General features: G+C 38.3%; 3 protein-coding genes across 3 annotated transcripts; 1 reads left to right on the forward strand and 2 right to left on the reverse strand.

Moving 5' to 3' along the window:
* Window positions 1-1,371: 1,371 nt before the first annotated feature.
* On the reverse strand, window positions 1,372-3,216 carry LOC9319526 (uncharacterized protein At4g14100). The gene is made up of 3 exons (XM_002885546.2): window positions 2,826-3,216; window positions 1,731-1,887; window positions 1,372-1,639 (listed from the first exon to the last, which is right to left on the reverse strand). The coding sequence occupies exons 1-3, from the start codon at window positions 3,204-3,206 to the stop codon at window positions 1,533-1,535; spliced, it is 645 nt and encodes a 214-aa protein (XP_002885592.2). The 5' UTR covers window positions 3,207-3,216; the 3' UTR covers window positions 1,372-1,532.
* A 7,090-nt stretch (window positions 3,217-10,306) lies between these two features.
* Window positions 10,307-12,380, forward strand: LOC9321659 (probable glucan endo-1,3-beta-glucosidase A6). Its single transcript, XM_002883413.2, has 3 exons — window positions 10,307-10,563; window positions 10,646-11,992; window positions 12,160-12,380. The coding sequence occupies exons 1-3, from the start codon at window positions 10,443-10,445 to the stop codon at window positions 12,195-12,197; spliced, it is 1,506 nt and encodes a 501-aa protein (XP_002883459.2). The 5' UTR covers window positions 10,307-10,442; the 3' UTR covers window positions 12,198-12,380.
* A 1,600-nt stretch (window positions 12,381-13,980) lies between these two features.
* LOC9319527 (DNA-directed RNA polymerases IV and V subunit 2) lies at window positions 13,981-18,146 on the reverse strand. Its single transcript, XM_021032053.1, has 5 exons — window positions 17,954-18,146; window positions 17,286-17,761; window positions 16,245-16,472; window positions 15,159-15,550; window positions 13,981-14,709 (listed from the first exon to the last, which is right to left on the reverse strand). Exons 2-5 carry the CDS (start codon window positions 17,688-17,690, stop codon window positions 14,208-14,210), a joined length of 1,527 nt encoding a protein of 508 aa, XP_020887712.1. The 5' UTR covers window positions 17,691-17,761; window positions 17,954-18,146; the 3' UTR covers window positions 13,981-14,207.
* Window positions 18,147-18,554: the final 408 nt, after the last annotated feature.

Consider the following 18,554-nt stretch of genomic DNA (forward strand, 5'->3'; position numbering starts at 1 on the left):
CAGTTAGGTTTCTAGCAATGTTGACTATCTCACTGTAGAGCTTATGAGAAGTAACATAAGTTGAACCTGAAAGAACCATTGTCGAATTGTAAAATATAGCAAGAATTTGAATTAACCTGTCAGCTGCATCCCAATCATCTGCCATAGGTGGTCCAATCCTTTTAGTTCCATCCACCTTTTCCTCAAAGTAGTCATTGTAGGGTTTATCCTCAGCCTCCATTTCCTCAAAAGCAACCCTAAACTGCACAACTTGCTCTAGCATGAGATAAGTAGAGTTCCATCTGGTCTTCACATCTAAAGGCAAGCTACCTCTTTTTATCCTTTTAGTATCACAACGCAAATCAAATGATTTAAGTCTGTTTGTTGAAGACCTCACATACTGAACCCCATTGCGAATACCAACCACACTACTATTCACTTCATGCATACCTTCCTTTACAACTAAATTCAGGATGTGAGCAGCACACCTTAAGTGCATATATTCACCATTCAGTACCAATGCATCATTTCCAATCAGCTTCATTGCTTTCTTGAATTTAGTCAGTGCAGAGCTATTAGATGTAGCGTTATCCACTGTGATGCAGAACACCCTCCTTATACCCCACTCATCCAAACATTCCAGAAGAACCTTGCAAATTGTTGCACCCTTATGATCAGTCACATGCTTGAACCCAGAATTACAATTGCAAGAACCCAAGAACTAACCTCTGAATGATTTCGCGATAGAGCTATTGGTGTTGAGTTGATCGGAATGTTCGGTGACGGTAAGGTCGCCGAGAGTGTAGCAACGAGGGTTTCCAGTTTTGAATTTTGATAATGTGACTCAAGAAGAGATTTTAATCAAGGAAGCCGAGATACTAGGGCAGTAGGGGAGAAGGAAACTCAATCGACGAAACTTAAAAATTAAAATCTAGGGTATATACATATAAGAGTATATCTAATTATCTATATACATATATAAATATATGTGTATTGTTTCGGGTTTATGGGTACCCGAAATGGGTAACGGGTAATACCCGACCCGAACCGATACCCACGGGTAAACCAATACTCTACCCAATGAGGTAATTTTCTAATACCCTAACCCGCCCCAACCCGGTTTTTTCGGTTCGGGTATCGGTTCGGGTATCGAGTCCGGGTTTTTTGCCCAGGCCTAGTCACGACATCACATAGATTCTCTTATGAATGTGGTCGGACCTACTTTTTAACTTATTATGATAACTTCGGTCTCTTTAAGTCTTAATTGCTATCCTAACCACAAATTTACATCTTAGAGAATGTGGGCAAATGTGTTTTGGAATACAAGTAAGATACGTTTGGGGACCAAATAAGAAGGTGCTTAGTTAGCCTAGATAAGAAGAAAATCACAAAAACAGTGAAAGCCCAACAAAGGCCTATAGATTAAGACATCTACTTTTATTTATGCTCCAAGAATTTGACAACAAAACGAAAATGACCTCCTCATTGAACGGTTGATATATATTCAAAAGATACCCAAAACTCTACATATAATGAAACACAAAATCAATTACTCATTGTACTTCTTTTTTCTCATTGTGGAAACAATAGACAGGAGCCTGCCATTTCTCGTCTTCTAGGACAGCTCCAACATCAAATGTCATCACATGAGCTTCTCTACCTGAAATAATCTTTCAGTATTTGGTCAAGCCAGATAAATAAAATGACTCATAATTCAATAGTATTATATAGTATAGTATCCATCACTTCACCTGTATAGAAGATCCATTGTACAGGTCTCTTGGTGACAATATCTTCATAGTACCATAAGAACTCAACTTTCTCCCATACGTTGCATAAAAAACCATTTACATGTCGTTGACCCAAATACTTTGCTCCATCTAGCCAATTTGGCCTCAAGATTCCAACCTTGAATCAAGTAAAAAAATAATCCCATACTAGTCTCAGAAACTTACTAAAGCGCTTATGTATCTGTAACCAATAAACATCTACAAAATCGACTGTAAAACTTTACCTAGGCATATACTTGAGTGTATCACTGAAAACAATGCTATGGGACTATGTTTCTATCATAAGCACAATCAAAATTTTCCCATCAAAAAGTCAAGGATGAATGGCTTGGAACCTCTAAATTAGTGTAGTCCAAAATATTCCTACGTCCTGCTCACTATTCTCATTTCTTAGATTACTGTTGTGTCTCATTTCAGCTTATCATTAATTATGACCATCACTTGAGTCAATTGTTAATACTCAGATGATCATAGATTCATCAATCAAAGAAGAAACAGAAGCATTTGACATGCTAACGCTCCCACATCGACACGAAAACGTCCATTTGCTTAGAACAAACACTGAGATCTAAGCCATACTCTCCATTGAATGAAATAAAGCCACCACAAAAACTAGGATAGACTCTCCAAGTCTCTTTTCGGTGTATTTCAATCTCGAAACAAAGCCAAAAACACTACAAAATTCATAGGGTTCCCAAATTTCTTCTTCTTGCTTCAAAATATGATGAATTTTGGTAGTTTTCTAGCCAAAACACTACAAATTCTCCTCAAAATCAACATAAACAGCCAGAAACATACATATGTGTTACACAGTAGCACATTCTCCTCAAAATGTGCTACATTGCATTATAAAATTCACACTGAGAGAGTGGTCCTTATGCAATCCACAGTGTACATCTCTAAAAGAATATCACAATCTAAGTTCACAATGTTTTAAAGTTCTCTTGTTTCTTAAAATTCGCTCAATGTCTTAGTCAATTATACTATGAATCCTCACAGAGACTAACATAAAGATCAAGAAACAGAGGAAGTTATAATAATAGAGAGGATACTAACCTCAAAGTGAACGGTGCGACAAGTTCTAGAAGCGTCGAGAGTGTAGTAGAAAGAAGTGCCATTGTTCCATTCGAGGTCATAAGTGAGTTTACCAAGTTGCTTCTGAATGATGTTAAAGTTACGTCCATTGACCCAGTCGTACCAAAGATCCACAATCTCCAAGGCTCCAGATTTGTTCATCAACATCAACGCGTGGAACTGCTCCGGCCATACCGCCGGAACCGGCTCCATCTCCAGCTCCGGCTCATTAACGGCGGCTGTTTTGTCACCGGCGGAGAGGACGAGGAGGATAACGATGAAGGAGTGGAGTGGTTTTGAGACCATGTCGCTTGAGCTCTGGTTCAGACAAATGATATAACTCACTGTAACGTTATCATTCATATATCTTTCCACGGTGGAATATATTATATAAAATATTAATATTATATACTGAACTTTAAATATAGTTTTTTGATACTAATATATTACATTAAATTAAAAATTTAGATTTGTTATAAACCACATGTTGGATGGACTCCATAACCGTGGACCTTATGCATATTCTAGAAGGCCCATGTCCATGTCCTAGAAGGCCCATGCCCATGTTCTTGAAGATTCTCCTTATGACGGCCTATATTGTACTTAGTGGGCTTTTGGGCTTTAGGGTTTACTAGCCCAATGGGGATTTGTCTCCCCTCATCATGTATATATATGTATCGAAATCTCATTCATTAATCAATAGAACAACACAGTTTACAACACGTTATCAGCACGACTTGCTCTTAACGAAAACCCTAAAACCCTAAAAAATCGCGGCACTGTTCATCGCCGACACTGTTCATCATGGTACTGTTCATCGTGGTACTGTTTGCGGTTCGTTGCAGCAGCGTGAGTTACCGAGGTCTTTAGCTCCCGGTTCTAGTCCATACAACCCCATAAGGTGAAAGGTAACATCAAAACCCTAAAGCTAAAGAACCAACAATTGAACTTGAAAGTTAAGCAAAGAGAAACCCTAAAACGAATGATGATTGATTAAGTGATTGCTTTGCTTGTATGATTTGATTGCTTGTTTGATCCGATTGCTTGTTTGCTCGATTGTTTGACTCGTTTAGGTTGCTAGAAAAAGTTGATTATCGCTTAAGCTAAACTCGCCTAAGTTGCTAGAGAAGTTTTAATTGTCTAAACCTAAAATCGCAAAACGAAAATACATAAGCTAATAACCGAAACTTTAAAGGTCTAAAAACCTAAAACCTAAAACGAATCTAATCCAAAAAAATTCCATAAGTTTAAATCGGCTTGATTGAGATTGTTTAGGTTGTTAGATTGTTTGCTCCTTTGATTGATTACATGCTTAACACCCTAAAACTAAAATTGCATGAACCCTAGAAAACTTAGAAAAGATAATCCTAAAAGAAATCTCAAAACCCTAAAACCTAAAATCCTAAATAAAATAGGAAACCCTAAAATCTAGGAAACCTTAAAATCCTAAATAAAATAGGAAACCCTAGATAATAGGAAATCTTAACAACCCTAAATCCTAAATAGGGAATCTTAAAATCCTCAATAACATAGGAAACTTTAAAATTCTAATAGAAAGCATGAAAACTTAAATAAAATCCTAAATCCTATTGTACTCTAAATCCTAATTAAATTAGGAAATTCATAAATCCTATTCAAGATAGGAAAACTTTAAGAAATAGAAAATTTCCAAATCCTAATTAAAATAGGAAATCTTAAAATCTAAAATCATAAGTGAAATAGGAAAATTAATCCTAAAGTAAAGAGGAAAGTAAATCCTAAAAAGGAAAAGGAAAAGTTAATCCTAATAAAAAGAGGAAATCTAATCCTAAGCAAAAGAGGAAAGTCAAATCCCTAAGTAAATCGATTCATGGTTCGGTCTCAAATACCGCATGACACTAACGATTACATGATTTTGACTCAAAACTTTTCCTTGTAGATGTTGAATTACAACTTGTACTTTACTGCCCTAAATTTCTTAGGAGATAATTATTTTAAAATGGGCAATGGATACTAAGATTATCCTAAAGTCAAAAGGACTTGGTGAATGTATCTAATAAGGCAAGAATGCCAAGAGAGAAAGATAGATACAAGACAATATTAGCCACCATCTTATTGAGAGTCTCATAATCCAGGACTATAAGTCCGTGGATGAGTCTATTGCTAGATGAAAAAAAAAAAAAAAATAATGACTTACAGATAAAAACAGTGAGTTACGACCTCATAGATTAACCCCATTACCTAATGCCAATAAGGCCGCAGAGGATAAGAAAGAATCCAAAGAATCTAACCACGTCTAAAGTGATAGACCACACGGCCGTGACCGTGGTGGATGGAAAGGACGTGGTTGTGGCCACTATAACTCATCCGGCCGTGGGAACCACTATAACCGTGGATGTAGACCCAATTCCGGCCGTGGTCGAGGGCGAGGACGATGTGGTATTTCCAAACTACAACACTCGACCAAATGAGTATGCCATAGATGTGGTATTGAAAGGACGTGGTTGTGGCCACTATAACTCATCCGGCCATGGGAACCACTATAACCGTGGATGTAGACCCAATTCCGGCCGTGGTCGAGGGCGAGGACGATGTGGTATTTCCAAACCACAACACTCGACCAAATGAGTATACCATAGATATGGAATGGGAAACCATTGGGCTAAGATATGTAGGACTTCCAAACATCGTTGTGACCTCTATCAAGAGAGTGTAAAAGGGAAGAATCCTAAAGCCCATTTGGTATATAAAGATGGTGAACATGATCAAGATGATCTAATAGAGTATGAAACTTCTGATTGCATAAAAGAATCAAGTTGATAAATCTTACTTCGACATCAAAACCTCTATGTTTTTCTTTGCATTTTATGTGTTCATTGATTGTTATTTGCTTGAATTTATTTTATATTATTTTATGTTTAGAACATGATTCTTGTCCATATAAGAAATGGCCGAGGACAAGAACATAATTGTGGTGGATAGTGGAGCCACACAAAAGATAAGAGATATTTTCCTAAATCTCATAATGAAAAATGCCAATATTAGCACCATAGCGGGTATAGCTAGTCTTATTGAGGGCCATGGTCATGCCCATATACTTTTATCAAAGGGCACGCATCTTGAAATAAGCGATGCCCTATATTCACCCAGCTCGAAGAGGAGCTTGTCAAGTTTCAAAAATATAAGATTGAATGGTTTCCATATTGAAACAAAGGGTGAAGGGAACAAAGAATTCCTAAATATAATTGAGATCACCCAAGGACATAAGAAAGTCCTAAGAGACTATACCCGCATTATCCACTGGTCTCTACTATGCTAAAATCGATATGATCGAAGCTAATATGGCAATGAACAAAGAGTTCATCGAGAAATTCACTTTATGGCATGACCGGCTTGGCCATCCGGGTCATAGTATGATGCGTAAACTAATAACTATTTCAAAGGGGCACACCCTAAGAGAGAAAAGAGTTATCCCTAAGAATCTCACGTGTGAAGCATGTTCACAAGGGAAACTCATTATAAGGCCATCACCGGCTAAGGTAAATAAAGAGACCTTAAAATTTCTGGAAAGGATACAAGGAGATATATGTATGGTCCTCATTGATGCATCGACAAGATGGTCGCATGTTTGTCTCCTATCTACTAGAAACCAAGTGTTTGCTAGGTTATTGGCCCAGATAATAAGACTGCGAGCCCACTTTCCAGATTTTCCGCTTAAGACTATACGTCTAGACAATGCCGGTGAATTCACGTCCCAAGCGTTTAATGACTACTGTATGTCCATGGGGGTAAGTGTGGAACATCCCGTAGCACATGTACATACACAGAATGGATTAGCGGAATCCTTCATTAAACGAATTCAATTGATAGCTCGACCATTACTCATGAGGTCGAAGCTCCCAGTAGCCGCTTGGGGACACGCTGTTTTACATGCATCAGAACTTATACGCATAAGGCCATCTAGTGAACATAGATATTCACCATCCCAATTACTTATGGGTCATGAGCCAGACATATCCCATCTAAAGACTTTCGGGTGTGCCATATATGTACCGATTGCTCCACCACATAGAAACAAAGATGGGACCTCAAAAGAGGATGGGAATATATGTTGGATTTGATTCTCCCACCATTATTAAGTATCTAGAGCCAACTACGGGTGATCTATTTAAGGCTAGATACGCGGATTGTCATTTGAATGAATCCGAATTTCCTACTATAGGTGGAGAGACGAACAAGCTGGGTAAAGCAATAAAAGAAATATAATGAAATCAAACATCCTTAAATTGGCAAGATCCTCGGACTCTGGCATGAGAATCAGAGGTCCATAAGATTATACATTTGAAAAGCTAGCTAATCAATTGCCAGATTCCTTTGCTGACCCAAAGAAAGTTACAAAAACGTACATACCAGCTTGTAATGCACCAGTACGTATTGATATCCAAAAGCGAATCAATGAAATTGCTACCGAGTCTAACACACGAAAGAAACGTGGTAGACCAATAGGTTCCAAAGATAAAAATCCTCGAAAATCAAAGAAAGGTGCAATAGGAATCCGAGGTTACTAAGGAAACCATCCCAGACATGGAGATAAGGCCGGCCGGCTCTAAGGTACAGGTACCATATAATGTAGCTTGGGACGCCAAGCTGCAAAGTATTAAAGGTCCTGACCATAATAAATCTCAAATCGATTATATCATGTCTGGAACATAATGGAACATATAAGAAATGTCGACATAAGATGATTTTGCATGCAAGGTAGCACTTGAATTTATGAATATAAATGAGGATCAGGAGCCCACGTCTATACTAGAGTGCACTCAAAGACTTGATTGATTAAATGGTACAAGACCATAAAACGTGGAGCTAAGAATCATTAAGAAAAGGAATGAGTTTGGTCCGACCTTAAGGACACCATTCGATGTAAAAACCAGTAGGACACAAATGGGTCTTTGTGAAGAAGAGAAATGAGAATAATGAAATCGTGAGATATAAGGCACGGCTTGTAGCACAAGGATTCTCACAAAGACCGGGGATAGATTATGAAGAAACATACTCCCCTGTGGTGGATGCTAAGACATTTAAATTTTGCTAAGTCTGGCTATATAAAGAAAAAGACTTGATTTGCGGCTAATGGATGTAATGCCTGCATATTTATATAAGTCCACTGGATGATATATATGAGATTACCAGAGGGTATTGAGCTCAAAGATAAAGATAAGAAAGGGTCTCGAGACCAATACTGCATAAGGCTGAACAAATCGCTTTATGGACTGAAACAAAGTGGACGCATGTGGTACAATAGATTAAGCGAGTACCTAGTCAGAGAAGGTTATAAGAATGATCCCATCAGTCCATGTATCTTCATAAAGAAATTTGCAAACGAAGGGTTTGTGATAATAGCAGTATATGTGGATGATTTGAACATCCTTGGAACCTCTGGGGAAATCGCCCAAACAGTCAAATATCTAAAGAAAGAATTCGAGATGAAAGACCTAGGCAAGACAAAATTCTGTTTGGGATTGCAACTTGAGTACGTGAATAATGGAATCCTTGTGCATCAAAAGGCATATACTGAAAAAGTACTCAAGAGATTCAATATGGACCAGGCCCACCCATTGAGCAGCCCAATGGTGGTGAGAAGCCTCGGATTGGATAGTGATCCATTCGGTCCAAAGAAGGATGAGGAAGAAGTTCTCGATCCTGAAGTGCCATACCTTAGTGCCATAGGAGCGTTAATGTACTTGGCTAGCCACACTAGACCAGACATATGTTTTGCCGTGAACCTCCTTTGCCTAAATTTAGTTCATGATCAACCCAAAGGCACTAGAAAGATTTGAAGGAAGGTTTGGTTAAATTTTAAATTCTATTCTTCCTATGTTTGTTTATTTGGGTTTTATTCTATACTGATCCAAAGAAGGTCTAGTTTGCTTTGGTTTAGTTTGTTTTGCTGATGCAGGTAAAATCAGATTATGGCATGGTCAATAGATAGGAACTACGTGTGGCTTGATCCCTTCCAAGGGTACGTAGGCAGCCTTCTTCAAGGCGCAGCTACTACAACATCAAAGACCATCATATGAGGAGACAACACAGCCTGTATCGCTCAGCTCAAGGACGGCTACATCAAGGGAGATCGGACGAAGCACATTCTAACAAAGTTCTTCTTCACGCATGACTTGCAAAGGGATGGAGAAGTTCGAGTGGTACAAGTTCGATCCAGCGACAACTCAGCCGATCTCTTTACCAAGGCATTACCAACATCGACATTGAGGAAGCTCACGCATCAAATTGGAATGCGGAAACTTAAGGACTTGCAGGGATGACCAAAACAGGGGGAGTAATACGTGCTGTACTCTTTTTCCTTAACCATGGTTTTGTCCCAATGGGTTTTCCTGGTAAGGTTTTAATGAGGCAGCATCCCCAAGCGTATTACTGAGATCCTTTGGCATCTACACGGTTATGTCATCCAAGGGGGAGTGTTATAAACCACATGTTGGATGGACTCCATAACCGTGGACCTTATGCATATTCTAGAAGGCCCATGTCCATGTCCTAGAAGGCCCATGCCCATGTTCTTGAAGATTCTCCTTATGACGGCCTATATTGTACTTAGTGGGCTTTTGGGCTTTAGGGTTTACTAGCCCAATGGGGATTTGTCTCCCCTCATCATGTATATATATGTATCGAAATCTCATTCATTAATCAATAGAACAACACAGTTTACAACAAGATTTAAATATAAAAGTAATATGGCAATGCAAAATTTTGAAGTCCAAAAAAGAAAGACGAAAGAATTTGATAATGGGGTTTAAAACCAATTCTTAAGTATATCATATGAATTAAGTAATGTACATCTTTGAATGGATGTTGCGAGAAAAACGGACTAAACTATTAGCGGATTAGACTATTTTATTTTTGAGACGGATAACAATCCGTTGTAAATCAAGTTTATTTCTATATAAAAGTGGTGTATAGTTGATCCCTAACGGATTTTGTTTTTATTTTTCTCGATTCGGACCATTACGAACTATATGAATGTTAAACAAAAAGTGGTCCAATCCACAATCCAACCGCAACCATATGATGATATGAACTCTACATATTACTCGAAACTGGCAAATACACATCAATATGTTGTAAAAAAGAATTATCAAGATTTCTTCCTTTTTCATGTAGGTATTATTTTGTTAATGAAATATTACTAAGGAAAAGAAAATAATTAGCGGGAATGTGCCTTTAGTCAAGTGGTTAAGTCCACTTGACTCCGCTTTCTCCACCGGAGTTCGACTCAACTAAGTCGCGTTACCCCGCGTAGTAGGGATTGGCTATGGATCGGGCCTTGTCGATCCAAAGATGTCAAAAAAAAAAAAATTAGCAATACGTCTAAAAAGTTTGAAGTAAACAATTTGACAACGCGTTCTTGGTCTCCTTTGAACCAACCAACCAACCAGTCTTCTTTAATCTTTCATCTACGACACAGATTAAAAAAGAAACACCAAAGAACTGTGAGAGTTCAAGAAACAATTAATAGTTTGAGCTAAAAGCTTTTCTTGCATGAATGATATTATACTAATCCTTAAACACAATTCCTTAATCTCCTCCTCTTAAATACTCCTCAATATGTCTCTTCTCCTTCATCACAAATCACACTCACCACTCTCCTCTCAACATTTTCCTCCAACAAAACAAAAAACAATGTCTCCTTTTGCTCTGTTCCTCTTCACTTTCCTTGTCCTTTCAAGTAAGTCTCCTTACATACATATACATTAAGATTACGTAAACATAATCTTGTCCTTTTTTGTAACTCTCTTATGTTTTTACAGGTTCATGTTTCTCTGCGATTGGTTCCCAAAACAACAGAACAGTGTTAGCACTTGCAAGCAGAATTGGAATCAACTACGGAAAATTAGGCAACAATCTTCCTTCTCCTTACCAATCAATCAACCTCATCAAAACCCTTAAAGCTGGCCACGTCAAGCTCTACGATGCTGATCCAGAAACCCTAAAGCTCCTCTCTAAGACCAATCTTTACGTCACCATCATGGTCCCTAACAACCAGATCATCTCAATAGGCGCTGATCAAGCCGCTGCTGATAACTGGGTCGCCACCAATGTCCTTCCATACTACCCGCAAACCCGAATCCGGTTCGTCCTCGTTGGCAACGAAATCCTCAGCTACAATACCGATCAAGACAAGCAAATATGGGCCAATCTTGTCCCTGCCATGCGTAAAGTTGTGAATTCTCTTAGAGCTCGTGGGATTCACAACATCAAAGTTGGGACTCCTCTTGCCATGGACGCTCTTCGATCGAGTTTTCCTCCGTCGAGTGGTACATTCCGGGAAGATATCGCGGTTCCGGTGATGTTACCGTTGTTGAAGTTTCTCAATGGAACAAACTCTTTCTTCTTCCTTGATGTTTACCCTTACTTCCCTTGGTCCACTGATCCGGTTAACAACCATTTGGATTTCGCTCTTTTCGAATCGAATTCGACTTATACCGATCCGCAAACCGGTTTGGTTTACACCAATCTTCTAGACCAGATGCTCGATTCGGTTATCTATGCGATGACCAAGCTCGGTTATCCGAACATTCCTCTCGCAATCTCCGAAACCGGGTGGCCTAATTCCGGTGATATCCATGAAATCGGAGCTAATATTCTCAACGCCGCGACGTATAACCGGAATTTGATCAAGAAGATGACTGCTAACCCGCCACTCGGTACACCAGCTAGGCGTGGTTCACCTATACCGACGTTTTTGTTCTCCTTGTTCAATGAGAACCAGAAACCCGGTTCTGGAACAGAGAGGCATTGGGGAATTTTGAATCCGGACGGTACACCGATCTACGACATCGACTTCAGCGGTACAAGATCAGTTTCCAGTTTTGGTACGTTGCCTAAACCAAGTAACAATGTTCCCTTCAAGGGCAACGTGTGGTGTGTGGCGGTTGATGGGGCCGATGAGGCAGAGTTAGGGCTGGCACTAAACTTTGCTTGCGGAAGAAACAATGAAACCTGTGCAGCGTTGGCGCCAGGGGGAGAATGCTATGCACCGGTAACGGTTACTTGGCATGCAAGCTATGCGTTTAGCTCATACTGGGCTCAATTCCGGAACCAAAGCTCTCAATGCTACTTCAATGGTTTGGCGCGTGAGACCACGATCAACCCTGGTGAGTCTATCTAAACTTGTCGCACAAGAAAACTCTAGATAGACGTAAATACTCTTTAATTTATTTCAAGGGCATTTCTTGAATAACTTTTTTTTATGATAAAATTCTTGAATTAAGTTTAGATACTCTTGTGATTGTAATTTGTAATGATTACTATCTTGTTACAGGAAATGAGCGTTGCAAATTTCCTAGCGTTACGCTGTGAGGCTGCCTCGTGACACAGGCGTGTGGAGAAAAGGATCAAAAGCTGGATCATTCGCATAATTAAGTCGATTATATTTCTTGATGGTTATTATTAATTTCCTTTTTATTCTAAGTTTTTACCCCTTGCATTTCCCATTGTTGTGAAAGATTTATAATAATAATCTATAAAAATTTGTTACTCATATTATAAGGCCAAGATTACATCCCCTCATGTCTCATGCATTTATCTTAGTATAGTTTATTAATGATCTAAAGAAAATTACTAGAATTTTATTATTTAGTCAAGAACATGTTTTGCGATCATTACAATACGAGAAATATGAAGTTTTGATTCACATGTTCCTAAAGAACACGATGAAGAAATTGTTCTTTTAAGGAAAAAATAATAATTCGTCTGTCTTTTCTTTAGCGCAAACTCTTGTCTTTCTTGTTAAACGGAAAAAAGATTACCAAAATTACTCAAATATATAGAAAAAATAAATTACATTTTAACTTTTTTGTGCAACAATTACATTAATTAATCAAACTAATTAAAACATATAGTATTACTAGTGTTTTGTTTGATGGTGTTTGTCACAAAAAGAAAAAGAAAGAACAATACAATTGTTTTCATTTACGTTACAAAAGGAAGAATAAGAATCATCTCTCTATTTAACATGGCGGCATCAGAACAAATGGGTCGGGTCGGATCCAACAGTAATTAGGTCGGATCATTTATAAAACCTTTTAATAAAAAGTCGGAATTTACTTTAGCAATAAAATCCCAAACATAGAAAACCAGATATAAACAGCTTAATAGTTGTTTCTCTCTCTTCTCTCTCTTTTATCTTTCAGAGAGAAAGAAGCTTTTCCGTTCAGATTTCACCGGTGGTTGTTCTCCGGTGAATTTTGTCTCGCTTGATAGGCGAATTTCTCGTCTAGCTGCACCGGCTCGCTCAGTGGTGTGGGCTGGCTTTGCTTCCGGCGTAGATGGCTTCGTTAGCATCTTCGTCCGGCTATGTTTCCGACACCTGTGGTCGGCTTGTTTTCGGCATGGAGCGGCTTGTATAGCGGCGGTAGTTGGTTTCTTTGTTATTCCGACGGCCTAGTGCGGCTATAGTCTCGGCTAATCCTTACCGCTTTTTATTTTCTTTTGTTATGTTTTTATCTTTTGTCTAAAGTTCAAGGTAAAATCTCATATGGCGATGATATATGTGGCGCTCGATTTCGAAGAATCAAGTCTCTAAGGTTTGTGCTTTGCCGGAGGAGTATCGAGCTTCGAATTTAACTCCTAGTTGGATTAGATCTCAAGATCTAGAGAATCAATAAAGACTTGGAAGTTTAAAAAAAAAGCGCAAGAAGATCTGATATAGCATGGTATCGTGGAAAAGATTCTACAAAATGAACTGAATCGTTTATCCTCAGTAGGAATCAGAGGTGATTCAGTTTCTGATTTGAGAATCGTTAACTTTTTCACATGATTACCAGGTCAAGAAATTATCATTCGGTCTGTTTTCTTTTTGCCGGCGAATGTTCCAAACCGGCGGTAGACTAGACGATGATGACGAGCTGGACGCGTGTTCACAAAGCGATGAAGTTCGATGTAATAAGCATCTGTGCGGCAAGCTTCCAAGTTGAGAGATGTGATCGTGCGTTTTAATTATCTTTGCTTAAGGGTTTACTTTGTTGGGCTTGGTTTTCATTTTCAGGTCCAGTAAAAAATAATGGCCTATGTTTGTCTTGGTTTACTCATAACCAAGCATTGTATAGTTTCTTTGGTTTTATTAATAATAATAATACACCAGTTGACAAAAAAAAAAAACAGCTTAACAGTTGGTTAAAGAGTCAAATCTCACAAAAGCAACATTTACGGGTTAGTTCCGTGGCTTGGTTTAACGATTTCTTCGGTTCGGATAACCTTACCGAATCAACCAAACCAAAACCAATGCTACTAACCAGAACCGGGATGGAAGCAAACTACACATAACATGGTCTTAAGGCATTAAGACCTTTACATAATAAAGAGGGGTAATCAGCAGAGCTTGGTGTCGAAGTTGAGAGTGATGCCCATGCTGAACAGCTCCTGACACAGAAGTTTAGCTCCATACGGAACATAGACTCTAACCACATGGTCTGAGGATACGCAGACTCTACAATATGGCCCTCTGATCTTTCTTCCACTGCTTGGAGTCCTCTCGATCACATTCGCATAGGTCTTACATTTTCTGCAGATGTGCATCTGAGAAGAGTCACTTAGAGTGAAGAGACGCTCGTGCAGATTAGCAGATGCACCGTGAGCTATTAGGCAGTCTCGCTCCATTTCTCCAAACCTTATCCCGCCAAACCTCTTCCTGTCTGCGACTTGCTGGCGTGTGAGCGGGTGGACTGGTCCGGTGTTCCTGAACTTGACTTTGTCCTCTGACATGTGGACAAGTCGCTGGTAGAAAGTTGGGCCCATGAATATCAGAGAACGCATCATCTCACCCGATCTACCATTGTAGACCCTTTCGTTTCCCCATCTTGAAAAGCCGGCCCTAACCACAAATATTTACCATTGGTAATGGAATCAGGACTCAAGAATCAACAATAATCTAAGAAAGGTTAAATGAATCAGACATAAATCACAAGGCTCACAGCATCAATCCTCTAACTAATTTATATACTGGTACATTGCTTTTGAGCCTATTTTTGTGTATTCTCTAGACGTTTTTCAGGAACAATAGAAGTATTAATCAACCAGAGAACATTGAACTTCTTAGTTTTTTAGTCTTACAGAGATACTTGCCTGTCATATAACTCATGCTCACTTCTATTTTGCCTGTCAGAGATACTTGCCTGTCATATATCTCTGTACTTGGAGGCCTGGAAACTTCTTAGTTTTTTAGTCTTACAGAGATATATGACAGGCAAGTATCTCTGTACCAGGGCTTTCACTTCTATTTTGCCTGTCAGAGATACTTGCTTGTCAGAGATACTTGCCTGTCATCCAGGCCTCCAAGGTTTGATCTGCTGTTCAACATAACTTAAAGCATTGTTCCCACAGCGAAAAGCTTCACAAACTGCATCAGCTTCATGGATAGAAGCTATGAGACTGTTGGTAATGCTTGCATCATCACCATCAAAAGCAATCAGATTCATGGCTTCTTTGTCTGACGAAACACCCAGCGCAAAGAACAGGAGCCAGACTGGAATCTCAGTCGACAAGAAGTACACTGTCAGTACTTTCTCCCTTTTCTTATAGTCTTCTGATTTCTCATTCTCCGAGAGGCGCACAATGAACCTATTTCTTTTATTTTCGGACCTGAAAGAGACTGTCCATGGTGAGTTAGAAATCCACAGTCTCTTTGTGCACATCTGTTCTTGAGCTATAAACACCTGCAAAACACAATATAATCACGTTAGGAAGTTGTATAACAACTTGAAAATATTTTTTGCAGTATATATCAGAGTCAAGTCATCTGTCCCAGAGCCTATGACTGCAAAGAACGCTTCCTGTAAGATTTGAATAGTCATGGCCTCATGGTCAAGCCAGAAAGGAAAGAAAAAGTCTATATCTTTGATGCTAATAAAGTATGCATAAAGGACAAGCAAAGACGGAGCCTGCTGAGCAAAGGAAAACGGCGAGAAAACTAATTTCCACTAAAATAGTTCAAAATAGAAATCCCATGACAGTGGCTATGAAAAAAGATCCCAAACACGATTAATTTGTTTAGTATTTAATGAAGTTTGAAGTACTTGAATTGTTTTTCCTTTCCTTCAGTATGTGTTTGTGTTGATAAAGGTTTTGTTGTATGTATGTTTAAGCATATAAAGTCATAAATAAGTTAAGTTTCTTACTTTCTTAACCATCTCCATTAGGAAAATAAAATGAACCAAATAGGTTATTGTCTAATTTGTAACATCTTTTTTGCTGATAACTACTATTATCTGATGATAGAAAATTGTAATTATACTCTTGTTTGTGTTGTATAAATTGCTGACAAACAAAATCCGTTTTGGCTTAGAAAATAAAGTTTATTTTAAGTATTGAATGGCAATATGCATATATGTATGTATTAGTTTAACTAACCTTCTCAGCCCCCTTTATCACAAAATAGCCACCCTGATCAAAGGCACAATCCCCCTTTCTGCAGTTTTCTTTTCCTTTCTCGCTTGTTTTGCAAAGGACAGATTTCACCATGACAGGAATGCTACCAATTAGAATGTCCTGCTTTTTGACCTCAAGTATCTTCTTCTCGACATATTCGTCTTGTCCCGTCTTGAATTTGTCGCTTTTAACAACAGTTTTTATGAACACCTAGTGAATTTATAAAGTGAAGAGGCAGTTAGACAATAAACTACATTTATAAGAATAAGATACATGGACAGCAAAACAGAAACAGCATCAAAAGTTTGATAGTACAAGAGTCATTGCACACAAGCATGAAACACTCAAATTAAAGCACAGTGAGGGAATGGGGAAGAACTAAATAAATAAAAAGCTGAAGATGTTTTTCTTTTATTGCATCCAATCTTTAAAATGAAACAAACTAAAGCTTATTTCGTTTGAGCACCCACTACTACAAGAAAAAGTAATCACAATTCAAATTTTGGCCCGGAAAAAAAGCAAGAAACATCTAAAGATTGGGAGCAGACAAAATCATCAATCTTAAAAACAACGAAGCCTGAAACATACCTCTACTTCACACGAAAATGTAAATGTAATAAATCTCTTTTACTAGATATTTTGCTCACGTAAGAAATCCAGCGAATGCAAATAAGGAACCAAATCCAAGAATAGAAAACTTGTAAAGCCAAAAAGAGTGAAACCAGTTTCCAGACATATATGTGCCATAACCCTTAATATATTATTTTATGGCAAGTTAAAGGTTTTGATAAGTTTGAGAAATCTATGACAGGAACCTCAGTGTATGTCAACATCTTCATATATGTGTCAGCAAGAGTCTAGTAGAAACATCAAAAAATGAGCTTACTCTCGACTACATAGACATATTGCATAATGTTGAACTAAAAAGTGATAGTTAACTGGTCTTTCTGAGTTTTCAAGCAAGGGAAATCATTTATCAAATCCAGACAAGCTTACTTAATTTTTCGACAAAGATTTTGTTACCTCAACTTGGACATTGACTTTGATCCTTGCTGAATATGTCATGTTCTGAAGCCTGGCATGCCATGGGAGAAACTCAAGCTCCTTGTCATCGGAAAAGAAAGTGGGCTTCTCCACAGTGACTTTTCCGAATTTCACCGTAGCGTATCTCCAATCGTTATCCTTCTTCTTTATCACATCAAACGACGGTTCCACAAGCATATCACCAAAGGATTCAAACACATCCTGAAGCCCGTGTTGAATGAAGAAGTTGTAGGAATTGAGCTGATGACTTATAAGTCCATACTTATCAAAGAAGGAAGTTGCAGCTTTCTTGCAGAAACTCTGGAGAAAACTTTCTCCTAGCTCAGATAGATTGATCTCCGCAGTAGCCTCGATCTCTTCAATATCCATCTCATCAATGTCCATCTTTTCTGGTAACAGAAAATTAATTCCGTTCAACAATATAGTCCATCTTTTCTGGTATACCTCAAAACACACTGAAACAAAAAAAAAACCCCAAACAAAGATTAAGAAGCCGTGAAAATCATGAACCACGAAAATGCATCATACGAATACAAACACGCAATCAAAAACTTTCCCCTAGAACCGAATCATTCTCTAAAGCATATAGTCTCCGGAATTTCCAATGCTTAAAAGCAGAATCAAAGCGTAATACCTAAAATGGGTACCTTGATTGCTTAAGCTGGCACGATGGAGTAAAACGGCGGTGTTGGAGGAAGGCAGAGTAAACGTCGCCGGAAAATCGGAGAGATTTCGCCGTAGAAAACGAAGAGAGTCAAAACCCTTGGCTCACTTTTTCGATGGTTAAACGAAGCGAAGCAGTTGACGAGGGAGTGAAGAAATTGAGTGTCGTTTGTTGAAATGACGGGTATGTCCTTATGTTGTTCTCGTGTTAGTGTGCTTTGTTTAGTTCAAAATAAAAGGGTAATTACGTCAATTTTGAGAACAACTTTTTTTGTGATTGCAAATTGAAACTTTAGAAATCTATCAAGTCCAAAGATTGTTATGTTCTATATGGATATAAACTAGGATCGGACCCGCGGTCCACCGCTGGGAGAATATTGGTTTATATACGTTGCGTTTAATATTGCGTGTGTTTTTTAGTAGAACGAATCGTGTAGTAGGCTGGGGAATATTCATAATAACGAATTGTAGAGAAAATGTAAAATTGTATATAAATATACCCATCGTATTAATTATGATTTACAAAATAGAATTTTGTGTTTTAAAATTCTAAAATTAGACGATTCATGGGAATTAGAGCAATCA

The sequence above is a fragment of the Arabidopsis lyrata genome (genome assembly GCF_000004255.2).
Source record: "Arabidopsis lyrata subsp. lyrata unplaced genomic scaffold ARALYscaffold_3, whole genome shotgun sequence".
Lineage (NCBI taxonomy): Eukaryota > Viridiplantae > Streptophyta > Magnoliopsida > Brassicales > Brassicaceae > Arabidopsis > Arabidopsis lyrata.

Coding starts and splice junctions, on each gene's coding strand:
- LOC9321659 (XM_002883413.2), top strand. CDS start 10,443: ATGTCTCTTCTCCTTCATCACAAATCACACTCACCACTCTCCTCTCAA. Junction 10,564..10,645: donor CACTTTCCTTGTCCTTTCAA/GTAAGTCTCCTT, acceptor ATGTTTTTACAG/GTTCATGTTTCTCTGCGATT. Junction 11,993..12,159: donor TGAGACCACGATCAACCCTG/GTGAGTCTATCT, acceptor ATCTTGTTACAG/GAAATGAGCGTTGCAAATTT.
- LOC9319526 (XM_002885546.2), bottom strand. CDS start 3,206: ATGAATGATAACGTTACAGTGAGTTATATCATTTGTCTGAACCAGAGC. Junction 1,888..2,825: donor GTCGCACCGTTCACTTTGAG/GTTAGTATCCTC, acceptor ACTTGATTCAAG/GTTGGAATCTTGAGGCCAAA. Junction 1,640..1,730: donor ACAATGGATCTTCTATACAG/GTGAAGTGATGG, acceptor AGATTATTTCAG/GTAGAGAAGCTCATGTGATG.
- LOC9319527 (XM_021032053.1), bottom strand. CDS start 17,690: ATGGACATTGATGAGATGGATATTGAAGAGATCGAGGCTACTGCGGAG. Junction 15,551..16,244: donor TGATAAAGGGGGCTGAGAAG/GTTAGTTAAACT, acceptor TGTGTTTTGCAG/GTGTTTATAGCTCAAGAACA. Junction 14,710..15,158: donor AAACCTTGGAGGCCTGGATG/ACAGGCAAGTAT, acceptor ATTTGTGGTTAG/GGCCGGCTTTTCAAGATGGG.